Below are 15,370 nucleotides of genomic sequence, written 5' to 3' on the forward strand. Positions count from 1 at the left end.
ACATTTTAAGAGCCATAATGAGTGAATGAGAGAAACGAGTGAGCTTGGGGGTGGGGGGAAGGTAGCAGAGTAACAAATCTAATGCGATGTGCATAGTTCTTAACCAGGTGATCACAGCTCACTGTCTGTCTAGCTGTTAGTTCTGAGGGAAAACTGGAAGGGGAGCAAGGTGTTGGCTTGATGAATTCTGACTGGGAGCTCCTCTCATAGAAGGTGTGGGAGGGGGGGAAACGCACAAAGGCACCTGTGGGTATGGCTACACTTACAGTTTGCAGCGCTGGTGGTTTGCAGCGCTGGTCATCCAGCTGTGTAGGAGCAGCGCTGGTGTGTGGCCACACTCACAGCTACCAGCGCTGGTGTGTGGCCACATTTGCAGCATTTCCAGCGCTGTTGGGAGTGATGCATTATGGGCAGCTATCCCAGCATTCAAGTGGCAACAACGTGCTTTTCAAAAGAGGGGGGTGGAGGGTGGTGTACTGTGACAGGGAGCGGGGAAGATAGAGAGAGTGGATTTTTGGAGCCAACACTGTGTGTTACCTTCCTGGATTGAAAAATCACAAAATGTTCGCGAACCCTTAGTCTTAATTGCAAACAGCCTGCATCCAACGCTGTTTCTCTGTCAAGCAAACATTCACTCCCTGCCTCTCATTTGATCGTTCACAGCCAGGTACAGATAGCTCCTGTTTGCTGTGATCAGTGTTTGTTTTTTTAGATAAGCAGTTCAACGGAGCTCTGATGGATCAGAGTTCACAACAAAACAAAGAGAGGCTGCATAACAAAACAAAGAGTAATTTAGTTAAAAGCATTCTGGGATATCTCCTTATTCCCTGGAGGCCAATAAAAGCGCTGGTGTGTGTCCACACTTGATGAGCAGCGCTGGATCACCAGCGCTGCAATCGCTACACCCCAACCTGACCAGGTGTACAGCCAGCGCTGCAGCCAGCGAGTTGCAGCGCTGGATGTGCCTTGCAGGTGTGGACGGTTACTAATTGCAGCGCTGGAAAGCCTCTACCAGCGCTGCAACTTGCAAGTGTAGCCAAGCCCAGAGACTAGAGAAAGACACCACCCCACTCCTGTTATGAACTGAAATGTTAAGACACAAATCACTATGCAGAGCCGGATTCTCTTGAAACAACAGGTTTTGATACCTGCAAGAAAAATAATCTCCTGCTCTGGCCCTAACCATCGTGCTGGAAAGTATTCCATTTAAAATGGTAATCTGCTCAAATAGGGCACTAAATAAAACTCTCACAAAAACATCTGGGCTCCCAGCGCCTCTGAAGTAGATCCACTGTGAAGGAGCTAGAATTAGCACAGACCTCTTGCATAAATACTTGCACGAGGCTCAAAAAAAGAGTATGTATGTGTTGGGGAGGGGGGCGTGTTAAGTTTGTAAACAGTGCTTTGAAAATACCCAGATCAGGAAGCTCGAAGGGAGGCCACCCCTCTCCACAATGTGACAACACAATTGGTGTATCCACTTTCCATTATAGTATAGGAAACCCTAAGAGCCCAACATCCCACACTGACATCACACTGCTAAAATAGGAGTTATCAGATGTAATCCCTGGGTCAGCATTGTGCCAGTAGACATAAAAAGGCCTTTGGTATTCATGTGAGGAAATGTGACCATTGTGTGCAGAAGGATACCCAGTCAGACCCAGACCACTTGTCTCTGGCCACTACTCTCCCTGGAATTCCTTGGCGCCACCACAACGTTCCTCATCCCCATTTATAAAAAAAATTATCTTAACAGGGGCCTGACAGCACGCTGGAAATCTGTGTTTTGCTAGTAAAGCAGCAGGCGAGTGTGTGCACGCGCGTGTGTCTCTGGAGTGTATTACAGGAAACTGTTGGCTCTCGGTATCTAGGAATGGTCTATTGTCTAGAGGGTGGAACAGTCTTTATAATTTCTTGTGAAGTGTAAATTGTGTTCCATTATTATTTCTAACAAAGCCACATCCTTCCTTTGGATTGATTTTTCACCAGTCCCTAATAACCAGGAATTTTTTTCCCCCGTCAACTTTCAAGCACAAAAACATTCAGGCTTCTTTGTTGCAGTCAGGGGCATAAATAAGTATTTGCTATTATGAAATATACAGTTTGCAAACAGATGATAAAATGATAGCAACTACAGCCACGAGGCTCACGAACCTCCAACTGGATGGATCACTCCAGTTTGAGTTCTCCTTTCTCCCTGGGCATTCTTTGCATACTTTGATCCACCATTGTGGCCTCTGGAGCATGGGGTTGCAAGGAACAATACAAGAGTCTAATTCCACAAGGGTGAAAGCTCGGTTGGGACCTGCAACTCTTGGATACAGAGCAGAAAGGGGGTGCTAATCCTGGGGAGGACAGACTGCTCCCTACATGGGATATCAGAGAGGAAAAGTGGGAAGAGGAGGAGTGGCTTGGACTGGGGTAGAGGCCTATATAGAAAGCGGGTAAGAAGAGCATTTCTTTGTGTTTATTGTGCACGTCTACCCAGACATGGAAGTACATTGTAAACCCCTTTGCTTTTATATTTGCAAATATTAAAATGAGTCTTGAAAACAACCCTGTATAGCCTCCATTGCAATCCCCTCACAGACTTCCCTACTACCACCAATTCCTTGTTCGAACCTTTCCCCACTTTTCCATCCCCCCAAAAAAGTTTTTAAGAACCAGAGTATCCTAAAAGGTAGCAGCTTTGCTGAGACCGTTTCTTTAGAGAGCCTGAACACACACACACACACACACACACACACACACACACACACCCCTTCCCAAAAAACCTTATCTACATGATGAGCAATAGCAAGGCCCCAGGCTGACATAAGCAAGTACCTGTAATCACCCGGAGTGCTTCCTACCAGAAATAAACACAGCCATTCAACAGTACAGCCCATCTACCTCTGCCAAAGACGATAGCATCCAATATTCAAATTCCAGGGGCTGAAGAACGAGCTTGATTGGGCGCTCTTCAGCAACCACAAGGAAGCAACACACATGTATGTGAACAGGTTCAGTGACCCAAGTGCCAAAACTGAGCCAACCTTTAGTATCTGGGCACCTAGGCTGATATGGGTGAAAGCTGGTTTATACAGTAATAGCCTGGACTAGCTAAGAATGAGGGTTTTTTTTTTTTTTATAATGTATATTCTATTTTTTAGCTACACCCTTCCCTATGGTACAGAATTATATGACAATAGTTAATTAGTTGCCATAATTTTATGGCCCATGCTATGCTCTGTTGCTCAACATTGTTTAATCCCACGCAAAGATATTTTAAAATAAAAGTTATAGCAAAGAGCATCTAATTATGCATGTACTGAGCTGTACGTCCATTACATGAGGTTATTAACTAGAAAGGATCACAGCAGAGCTGTCACCAGGTTCATAAATTCTACTCTATTAGTTTACACTTCTTTCAAGCACCTATCCCGGGTGGCTCTAGGTGCTTTTACAAGGGATGATTATTTGTACTGGACCTGAAAGTGGGGAAGGTGCCTTACCCCTATGTTCTGGGGATTGCCCAGAGCAGCAAGGAGTTCGGGCACCTCTTGCCTTATAACTTTGGATGCTGCTATGGCTCAGAGCCAGGACACCAGTAAACCGCTCCCAAGCATAAAGTTCCACCATGGCTCTCACCAGCCCACTTATTCCTTGCAGGGTGACCCCAACAGGCCTGCTGCTCTTAAGTTGCCCCAAATCCATCCTTCCTGAGTTTGTAACTAACAGACACTCTGGCTTTTCCCCTCTGGTTCATCACCGCCACCCCCCTCCGAAGGCGTGAAACCAGCCCGCCAGACACCAGCTTACTTTCGCGCACACACGCCACAGTTTGCACACCGCAGACCTGCTTAAGGTAAAAATTAACTACAAGTTTATTTAATAGAAAAATCAGATTCAGAGAGGAAATCATGTAATATAGCAAACACATGCAAATTACACCCCCCCACCAACATAAAAACGCAACTTCAGGCTTTACGCTTACCGTATATACTCATTCATAAGCCAAATGTTTTTAGTAAAAAAGGGAAGCACCAGAGAAGGGGGTTGGCTTATGAACAGGTCTAGAGAGGGGGAGGAGGGACACAGCCCCCCCCTCCCCGCCCCTAACAGAGGGAGCAAGGAGAGGCAGCACAGCCAGCAGAGCCAGAAGGGAAGAGGTGGGGCCAGAGTCTCTGCTTCTGGCCACGCTGCTCTCCCCCCAGCGTCCGAAACAGCTGCAGCTCTGGGGCTGGCAGGCTGTGGCCGCTCCGCCGGAGGCCCAGCCCACTGGAACATGCTGCAGCCACGCCACACGGTCTGGCCCACCGGAGCAGCTCCAGCCAGGCCAGAGACATCCTCCCCTGGCCCTCCCCTGATAAGGTGGGAAGGGTTGGGATAGGGAGAGCGTGGGGGTCCCAGACTAGGGGTGGGGTCATGTGAGGGGTGGTCACAAGGGTTACTCCCCTGACCCCCAGCTTCTTCTGCCCCCCCCCCCCCCCCAAATTTCCCCACCAGTTGCTGTTCCGGCCCATCAGGGTAAGCAGCTGGCGCACTGGGACACTTTGCTTACTTAGTTTTACCTCCGTGCCTGCGGATGCTCGAGGTAAACAAACCATCTCGGCCCACCAGCGGCTTATCCTGATGGCCCAGGAACCAAAGTCTGCCAAGCCCTGAATTACAGGGTCGGCTTATGAATGGGTCATAAACATTTTCCATTTTTACTTATCCATCTGGGCAGGGGGGAGGGGGGAAAGAGGGGGGTCAGCTTATAAAATGAACTGGCTTATGATCGAGTATATACGGTATATTAGAAAAAGGGAATTAGCCTCATATAAGTTACCTGTTGTCACTGAGCAGTTTCCCAAAATACACTCCGTCATAGAGGGCATCCAGCGTTTCACAGACAGCTCCCTGCTTAGAGGCTACCCTTCATCAAGAAAACTTCAGTTTCTTCTTAAGAAACTTAAGGGCTCCCTCCCTGCTTTTCTTTTCTCCTGACATGGTTACTCATGGTTGCTTAGGGTGGGGAAATCTAGCACAATGTTTTCTCATTAACCCTAATGGCCAACCATTTGTCTCTTCCTGGGTTATACAATGCTAGGGGCTTGGAGCTAGTCTGTCTGTCTGGGGGAGACCGATCCTCCTCCCACACCTGGCTGACCACCGCCTTGTTGTGTGGTGGAGCTGAATGTAGCAGCATAAATTATGAGCACCGTTTTATACCTACTCAAATACACGAATTCATAACCACAGTCTGTATACAGGTCATAATGACCATCAAATTCAGAACATTACAGGCTTTCATAAAACACCTTACTCCTCATGTTTTCATACACAAGGACATTGTATACCACCAGTTGATTCAACTGCTTACACTTTGGGGTTCAGACACCCTGTTCTCCAATTGGTGTGTCTGGAGGCTGACTGTCACACTTAGGGTACATCTATACTACCTGCCGGAACGACGGGTAGTGTTCGATGTATCGGGGATTGATTTATCGTGTCTCGTCTGGATGCGATAAATCGATCTGCTAATCGATGCTCACACTCCACCTCAGCAGGAGTAAGTGGAGTCGACGGGGGCACCGTGGCAGTCAACTCGCAGCCGTGAGGACAGCCAGGTAAGTCGAACTAAGATACTTCGACTTCAGCCACGCTATTCGTGTAGCTGAAGTTGCGTATCTTAGTTCGAACCCCTCCCGCTAGTGTAGCCCAGGCCTTACAGAATATCAAGTATATAAGATCTTTGCCCCAAAAAAATCGGCAATCCAGAAGTTGGACAGAATGAGCACCCAACAGAGGAGACTAGTCTACATACATAACATTGCAGTAACTATTAAGTTATCTCCTGTACATCTCATTGTGGCTATTTTTTTTTTTTTTTTTAAAGTTTGCTTCATGTCATCAGTACTGAAAGAACTCCAGGTACAGAGGATTAAAATATTATTTAGTCAAAATGATAAACAACCATGTTTGATGCCTCTTCAACAAATGGCTAGCACAAGAGAGGAGCGTCTCATCATGCATTACAGACGATAGATCCAGGCTCCCTCCGAACAAGGGGTGGAGTGACATCTTGGAAAGGGTTGTGCAAGCAGCTCCCTTTCAGAGATTTATATTCCGACGCCAGAAGGGACCGCTGTGATCACCTAGTTTGACTTCCTGCAGAACGCAGGCCATAGAACTTCCCCAAATTAATTTCTCTTGAGTCAAGCTGCTGTTAGCTCAGCCTCTGCCACTGACTGCAACAGAGGTTGTATGACAAAATAGCCCAAACCACAAGAAAGTTAGTCACTGAGTAAGTTACCAAGAGGCTTTAAGCAGCTTTGACAAAAATAGGTAAAGAAAACAGTGAGCATTGTCATCATCTAGTCTGATCTCCTGCATAACACAGCCCACACAACTTCCCCAAAATAATTCCTAAAGCAGATCTTTTAGACAAACATCCAACATTTATTGAAAAACTGTCAATGACTGAGAATCCACCATGACCCTTGGTAAGATGTCCAATGGTTAATTGCCCTCCCTGTTAAAAATTTGCGCCTCGTTTCCAGTCTGAATTTGTCTAGCTCCAACTGCCAGACACTGAAATAGGTTATACCTTTCTCTGCTAGATTGAAGAGCCTACTATTAAATATTTGTTCCCCACGTAGGTACTTATAAACTGTACTTATGTCACCCCTTAACCTTCTCTTTGTTAAACAGACTGAGCTCCTTGAGTCTACCATTAGAAGGCATGTTTTCTAATCCTTTAACCATTCTCAGGGTTTTTCTCTGAACCTGCTTCAATTTATCAGCATCCTTCTTGAACTGTGGGCACCAGAATTGGACATGGTATTCCAGCAGTGGTCATACTAATGCCAAATATAGAAGTAAAAATAACCCATTTAAGATTCTCCTGCTTGACAAATTCAGACGGGAAATAAGTTTATTTTTTTTTTAAAAAAAGAAAAGAACAGTGATAATTAACAATTGGAACAATTTTCAAAAGGTTGTGGTGGATTCTACATGACTGAATTTTAAAATCAGGATTGAATGTTATTTTCCAAAAGATATATTGTAGGAATTATTTTGTGGGAGTTCTCTGGGATGTGTTATACGAGATATCAGACTAGATGATCACAGTGGTCTCTTCTGGCCTTGGAACCTATTAATTAACGAATTAGTCATCTGGAGCTCCCAACAACATACATGGTGTGGATTATAGACAACCTGTGTGAACACAGGATAGTTTGTGCTGGCAAGCCTAGAAATAGAATAGCTAATCTAAAGAAGCAGAATCATCTGACCAGCCTTCTTGGAGGTACACAATTAATTATCCAGGATTACTATGATCTGCTTACTGAAGCTTCGGTGTTTATGATTAGAGCTGGGTGAATTTTTTTTGGACAAATTAGTTTATTTGCTGAAAAATGCTGTCTCAATCAACCCAAAGCTATTTGCAAAATTGAGATGAGTTCAAAGAATTTTGGCCAAAAATATTTTTCAGGACTTAGATCCCATTTACAATATGAGAGGTAGAAGCACCCTCCTTGTAAGTTTAGCCCGGTGGTTAAGACAGTCACCCGGGATGTGGGAGACCAAGTTCAGTTCCACCATTGACTTGATCTGGAGAAGGGATTTGGACACAGGTCTCCAACACTACAGGAAGATGCCCTTTCCACTAGGCTCTGGGATATTCTGGTAAGGGGCTCTCAATCTCTCTTGTTGAAGTTGTTCCATTTGGTATAAATAGTCATTGGAGCAGGGATTTGAACTTGGCCTCCCACATACTACGTGAGTCCCTAACTACCAGACAAGAGTAATTCTCACTTCTTCTGTTGGCTCAATGGCTATTCACGGTCATTCATAGTGGCAATTTCTAGTCAATCAATGACCATGAATAGTCACTGGGTCATGGCAAGACTGAGATCCTAGAATTGATTTTTTCAATTTAATCACATTTTTCACGATTACTGGGTTTATGGATTTTTTCCTTTTCCTCTATTTTTTGGAACTGCCAGCAAACCAAACCAAAACAGTTATTTGCCCAGAACTATGTATGATGTGCCAGTTACATTTGCTGCCATGACAAAGGTATTTGAAGTTAAATCTGCGTCGCATTTCTGTGCAACTGTATCAAATGAAGACCTGACCTGGGAACATGTGAATACATGTAAATCCTGTGTTGTGTTTTTATCGCACATTCACTTGTATTGGATGCAGTCATGTTATGCATGTTTCTCCCTCTCTCCTTTTATATATTACAATAAAAATACAAATTAGAAACGACACCAGAACACAAGAGTGACGTTCAAATCAGGAAATGCAGTCCCGCTAATTAACTACTGTTATACCCACAGTGTCCACACGGACGCTGCATAGCCCTAACTACATTGACATAAGCCCCAGACCTCTCGAGGAGATGGAGTCACTATGTTGGTGTAAGGGCACTTACATCAATGTGAGCACAGCTACAGCGTGTACACTGATATAATTAGTGGGCTGTCAGTTAATTGCTGCTAACTCATGTGATTAACTCAAAAAATTAATCGCAGTTTTAATCGCACTGTTAAACAATAAATACCAATTGAAATCTTAAATATTTTTGGATTTTTTTCCCTACATGTTCAAACATATTGATTTCAATTACAACACAGCATACAAAGTTGACACTGCTCACTTTATATTATTTTTATTGCCATTTTTACAGTGCAAATATTTGTAAACAAAAGAAATAGCATTTTTCAATTGACCTCAGTCAAGTACTGTAGTGCAATTTCTTTGCTGTGAAAGTGCAACTTACAAATGTAGGGGTTTTTTGTTACTTAACTGCACTCAAAAACAAAACAATGTAAAACTTTAGAGTCTACAAGTCCACTCAGTCCTACTTCTTGTTCAGGCAATCACAGAGAGAAACAAGTTTGTTTGCATTTACAGGTAGGGTGACCAGACAGCAAATGTGAAAAATCGGGACAGGAGGTGGGGGGTAATAGGAGCCTATATAAGAAAAAGACCCAAAAATGAGGACTGTCCCTATAAAATCAGGACATCTGGTCACCCTATTTACAGGAGATAATGCTGCCTGCTTCTTAATTACAATGTCACCAGAAAGTAAGAACAGGCATTCGCATAGGACTTTTGTAGCTGGCATTGCAAGGTATTTACATTCCAGATATGCAGAACATCCGTACGTCCCTTCATGCTTCAGCCACCATTCCAGAGAACATGCTTCCATGCTGATGACGCTCGTTAAAAAATAATGTGTTAATTAAATTTGTGACTGAACTTCTTGGGGGAGAATTGTATGTCTCCTGCTTTGTGTTTTATCCGCATTCTGCCATACATTTCATGTTATATAAGTCTTGGATGATGACCCAGCAACTGATGTTCATTTTAAGAACACTTTCACTGCAGATTTGGTACCTTCTTTGCATTTTGTCAATGTGAGATTTCGAAGGATAGCTACAGCACTCGACCCAAGGTTTAAGAATCTGAAGTGCCTTCCAAAATCTGAGAGGGACTCTGTAGAGCATGCTTTCAAAAAGTCTTAAAAGAGCAACACTTCGACGCAGAAACTACAGAACCCGAACCACCAAAAAAGAAAATCAAACTTCTGCTGGTGGCATCTGACTCAGATAATGAAAATGAACATGCATCGGTCTGCACTGCTTTGGATCGTCATCGAGCAGAACCCATTATCAACATGGGCGCATGACCTCTGGAAGGGTGGTTGACGCATGAAGGGACATATGAATGTTTTGCGCATCTGGCACATAAATATCTTGCAACACTGGCTATAACAGTGCAATGTGAACACCTGTTCTCACTTTCAGGTGACATTGTAAATAAGAAGAGGGCCGCATTATCTCCTGCAAACGTAAACAAACTTGTTTGTCTGAGCAACCGGCTGAACAAGAAGTAGGACGGAGCGGACTTATAGGCTCTGAAGTTTTACATTGCATTCAGAAATAAAAAGTTATTTTTTGTACATAATTCTACATTTGTAAGCTCAACTTCCATGATAAAGATTGCACTACAGGACTTGTATTAGGAGAATTGAAAAATACGATTTATTTTGTTTTTTACAGTGCAAATATTTGTAATAAAATTAATATAAAGCGAGTACTGTATACTTTGTATTCTGTGTGTGTAATGGAAATCAATATATTTGAAAATGTAGAAAACATGAATATTTAAATAAATGGTATTCTATTACTGTTTAACAGTGCGATTAATCATTAAATTTTTTTAAATCTCTCGACAGTCCTAATAATTAGGTCGCCTGCCTTATGTTGTCCTAACTCTGTAGTGTAGTAGACCAAGCCTTACAAATGTTGATGTGAAAGAGAAAAGTTTTGTTACTGGAAGACAACCTATTTTATGCAGCTTCCACTGAAAAATGCGAGACAGAGCTTTTTCTGGCATCCAGCCCACAGCTATGGAACTCACTTCTAGAAGAGGTCATTATGATAGTCCACCTCAGTACTTTCAGAGCTCAAGAGAAAACCCATTTCAACCTCATTTCACCACCCCCTCACACTCACTGAAAGTAAAAAACAAAACAAAAAGAGAGAACTTAGTGTACACAGAGGTATAGGCTTTCAAAAATGAGTTCTTTAAATATGTCTCCCAAGTCCATTTTTAGAAGTACACCTATATAAAATAAGTCGGCACCTACATAAAAAAAAAAATCGCGATTTTAAAAAATGCTGAGCACGCAGCAGCTCTCACTGAAGTCAATGGGTGCTTCGAGGCATGCACGTGGGGTCAGCTTTTCAGAGGCTCAAATGGTATTTGGGTACCTGTCATTGAAAGTCAATAGTAGTTAGATGCCTAATTGAGGTCTGTGACTTTGAAAATCTCCCTTGGATACCACAGCTTTTGTTGGGCAAATACCTACCAGGGGAGTCTTCATCAGAAAAATAGGGAGATCAAGGCAGGCATAGTTTGACCTCCTCACATTTCAATAAGGATTGTAGAGAACACAATGCACTTACCAGTTACATTCTGTTGTACTTCTAAATTGACATTCACAAAGAATCTGATGCTGTCCCCGGAAACAATTGAGGAATTTACAGTGTCAAAGAGCTCTTCTCCTCCTACTTCTTCTTTGTTCTCACAGCCGTCATCGGTGTCACATTTAAGATAACCTGCAAATAAAAATAACACCTCTTCATTATACTCTTTGCCCTTCACAAGCAAATCGAACCAAGCCCACAATGAAAAGGTCCCTCATTATATCAAGCCTTTTTCACGAGCAAAACAAAAAGGAATATTTTGCAATTTTACTTTGCGGGTGACATCTCCTCAAGCCTGCAAGAGGATTTGCTCCTTCAAAATTGTTACATTATGGCATTCCACACACTCAAAGCACAGCAGACCAGAACAGTGCTCTACCGTGGCCTTGGAGAAGAATGCTGTCCTATATGTTAGCATTAGTAAACCTCTAAGGCCTTCTCAGGGGCAGCAAGTTATATGGTCCCATGGTGCCCGTGCTCCAGGAACATTCAGGACCTGGGGGCCCGGCTCCACCACTGCTCTGGGCTGGGTCTCTCCCCCGGCCTCACCTGCTGCTCCTGTGCGTCTCCCCTGGAGCGTCTCCCGGCCCCACCTGCCGCCCCGGACGATTTAAAAGGGCCTGGGGACCTCCAGCCGCCACCACCGACAGCACAGTGGGGCTAAGGCGGCTTCCTGCCTGCCCTTGCTCCACACCACGTCTCTGCAGCCCTGGAGGGGTGTCTCCGTGCACTGCACCCCCCCCCCCAAGAGCCGACTCCACGGCTCCTATTGGCCGGAAAGTACGGCACGCAGAGACCCCCTTGTCCCCCCGCCTAGGAGCCGCTGCCAGAGGGGTGTGCAGGGTTGCTTTCAGAAGCCACCCAAGATAAGCACCACACCCCTCACCCGCTCCTGTACCCCAAGCCCCTGCCCCAGCTCAAACTCCCTCCCAGAGCCTGCACCCCTCCTGCACCCAAATGCCCTCTCAGAGCCTGCACCCCAACCCCTTTCCTAGCCCAGAGCCCATACCCCAAACCCCCTCCTGCACCCAAACTTCCTCCCAGAGCCTACACCCCTCCCGCACCCAAACTCACTCCCAGAGCCTTAGGCAGGTGTGGGGGTGGGAGCAGGACTTGGACCCATTCTGGGCACCACCAAAAATTATACAAATCTGCCGCCCGTGGGCCTTGCCTATACTATGGGGGGGGGAGCGATTGATCTAAATTATGCAACTTCAGCTATGTGAATAACGTAGCTGAAGTCGGAGTAACTTAGATCTATTTACTGCGGGGTCCACACTACACTATGTCGATGGAAAAGCGTCTCCCAACTCCCCTTGCACTTTTCGTTCAGGGGGAGTATAGGAGTTGATGGGAGAGCAATCTGCCGTTGATTTAGTGGGTCTTCACTAGACCCACTAAACTGACTGCCGATGTATGGATCATTGCGTGTTGATCCCCCACTCAGTGTAGACAAGCTCTAAGACTTTCACACAGGATGTAGTTAGCAAACAATTCAGAGAAGTCAAGTAACTTGTGTTGAAAAATATTGCTTAAAAAAAATCTTAAAGAAGAAAATACAACACATTATGTAAATTTCATTTATATACGCTCTATGGAAGCATCAAAAATGTATTTGCTTATTGTTATGAAATTCCTTTTTTCAAGGATTGTGTGACTATAGCACGAAAGAGGAAGGAGCAATAGTCATGGAGAATGAAGCTTCCCATTTAGCCGCAGAACAGACATAGCATGAGTAGCAGCAGCGCAAGCACCCCTACAAACCTAAACAATGTTGTTCCTTAGAGGCTGGGTCTAGTTATGAGGGGGAAGTCCAATGCCAATGTGTATTCAGTACTTGATCTCCATGATCAGACTGCCAACGATGGTGCTAATTAATGCAACATGTGTAGGGGTAGGGGGCTGTGATGTTGAAACTTGTTCTCACTCCAGCTTCAGTTGGACAACTCATCTTAGACATGTCACTCAAAAGCTATGAGATGGATGGAGGGGGAGGAAAAAAAAAATGTAGGCCCCATACCTGCAAAGCACAAATGCATCCATCATTTGAGGCGTCAGTCACTCTCTTTCTGGGCTACCAAACGGATGACCTACAAGTGAGCATTTCTATTGTTCCATTCATGTCCCAGTGAAACTGTCCAAGTCAGAAAGTCAGGGTTTACCATTTAATCTAGCTTCTAGCAATACAGAAACGTCACTTTGGATTCGTTATTTGAAAACTGAAAGCGCTACAAACATTTTATCTTGCAGAGGAGGTGGTAGCGGATACATGAGAAGAAGACAAGTCTTAATTGTTGTGTCCTAACGGGGTAAGGAACAGGTGCATGGCTGATCAGATGAGAACACCAAAAAGGCAGACAAATTTCCTAATTACAAGAGACAACTTTAGATCCTTTTGCAGCCTTATCATTATAGCTTAATCTAGTCTCATTCACCACTTCCTTTTATTACAAACCAACTGAAATACCCTGGTGCAGTGTAATTCTTCAAATCAAATGTGATGCATTAACAAGTTCTATATTACCTGAAAAGTTATTTAGGCAATTTCCACTCCTTTTGTGGCAAGTAATATATAGCACACAGACTAATAAAATATGTCCATATATTTTGTGTGTTTTTAGAGACAACAGCAAGCTAAAGCAACTAGTTTCAGAACAGAAACAAAAGCCACTTGAATAGAAACCAATATAACACTGATAGAACATTTTTTTTAATCCTTGTAAGAAATCTAGATGTAAAAAAGACTGCCAAGAAGAAGAGTTTAAACTCAAATACATATTTCAGGACATCAGGCTGACAGTTTGCCACCACAAAACAAAGAACTCCCTAATTTCAAGACCACAAACAGGAACTCTAAACTATGACACTTGAACTTCAGGACTTCCTGTTGCAAAATTATCTTTCGAGGCTTGTTCTTGCACAATGTGCTCACTCAGAAGATACCTATTATGCATCTTCTGGTTTAGGATCAGAAGCCTATGCCAACTTTCATTCTGCAGAAAGTAGAATTCATTGGGTCTATTCGGGTTTTTATGTAAGGCCCACCACCTCAGAGGAGCGCTACCATGAGTCTCTGAGTGCAACTTCTAGAACAAGAACATACAAGATTACCTACATCAAAAAACAGAACAAAACAAAAACAAAAAAAACCCCAAAGTTTACTCTTCACTGTCCTTCCCCACTATGAGAAACAAGTTAAGTACTTTATTTCCTCCCTCACACACACTTTACCTTATACGAATGATATAATGGACATGCTTAACCATTTCTACAGTTTCAAATTATCCTACTCGAGGGCTTCCAGAGGGCTCTGGGGGAGACTGTATTACTCCCAGGACCAGGTAATAATGTTTTGCGCTTGGTTGTCAAAACAGCAGCCTTCAGGCAACCCTATTCCCCAGCTTCTTCCTCACAGTTCACCATGATTTACCTGCAACAGCCCATGGGAGAGGGAAAACGCAGAGGCGATGCATGGGTGGACATGTAGGGTCACGTAGCCCCACCCGATTTCTGCCAGGGTTTCTCACCCGGGCCCTCTCCCTGTGCAGCAGCTCCTGGAGCTTGCAAGCTGCGGCCACAGAGAGAGGGAGAAGCAAACAGCTGAGAGCTGCAGGGCAGGGTATGCCTGGGGGTTGTGACCAAGGTTGGCAATTTTGGCTGGACGTATTCCTGGAGGTTTCATCACATGACAATCTTTAAATTAAAGGTTAATCTTTAATCCTTGGAGATTCCAGGACAATCCTGGAGGGATCCTGTATCCATCGTAGCATTGCACTGTGGTGGCTCCATCAGCAAATTTTATTTAGGTGGTGGAATGCCCAATTAATCTGGATCGTTCCCATAGTTTCTGATGCAAGTCCATCCATTGCAAGGTAGCTTTGTGGATTGAAATCAATCCAATTTAGACTAAACTGTCTGTGTCCATGAAGGTGTGTTAAAGCTTGGAGGAGACAAAAGCTAGGCCTTCACTGCTTGAATTTAAGCCAGTGCCATTTATGGACATTTTGGGAGAACTTCATGCCACCGTCTGTGCTTCGAATCCTTGTCTTCCCATGCAGGTGGGGGCCAGTTGGCAAGTATTGAGTCTTTGGCTGGTTGAAATTATCAGTGCCTCCTTTGAGGAGGGCAGGCTGTCAATTGATTTAAAAGGAAGCATTTGTTTGGCCTGTGCTCAAGGAAAGTCATCTCTCAACACTGACAATCTAGCCAATCGGTATCCAATTGATCATTTTTGTTTAAGGTTATAGAACAGGTTGCGACAAGAAAAAACTCTCAGAGCATTGAGACTGGGCTGGTTTCATTTAACTTTGTCAATCAAGGCTCTGATGCAAGTCAGGCACAGATACTGCAATTTTTTGCTGGTTGATTTCACTGCTGGAATGGATAATACCTGGTGT

At 44.1% G+C, this 15,370-nt stretch overlaps 1 protein-coding gene across 9 annotated transcripts in view; it reads right to left on the reverse strand.

The window, feature by feature from the left end:
* SLC4A11 (solute carrier family 4 member 11) overlaps window positions 1-15,370 on the reverse strand; it is a 257,410-nt gene that overhangs the window by 111,183 nt on the left and 130,857 nt on the right. For all 9 annotated transcript variants that reach the window (XM_039540269.1, XM_039540263.1, XM_039540262.1 and 6 more), the window contains one exon: window positions 10,953-11,105. In XM_039540269.1, the coding sequence (XP_039396203.1) occupies window positions 10,953-11,105 (153 nt within the window). The remainder of the gene's footprint in view (window positions 1-10,952; window positions 11,106-15,370) is intronic.

The sequence above is a fragment of the Mauremys reevesii genome, linkage group 5 (genome assembly GCF_016161935.1).
Source record: "Mauremys reevesii isolate NIE-2019 linkage group 5, ASM1616193v1, whole genome shotgun sequence".
NCBI lineage: Eukaryota > Metazoa > Chordata > Testudines > Geoemydidae > Mauremys > Mauremys reevesii.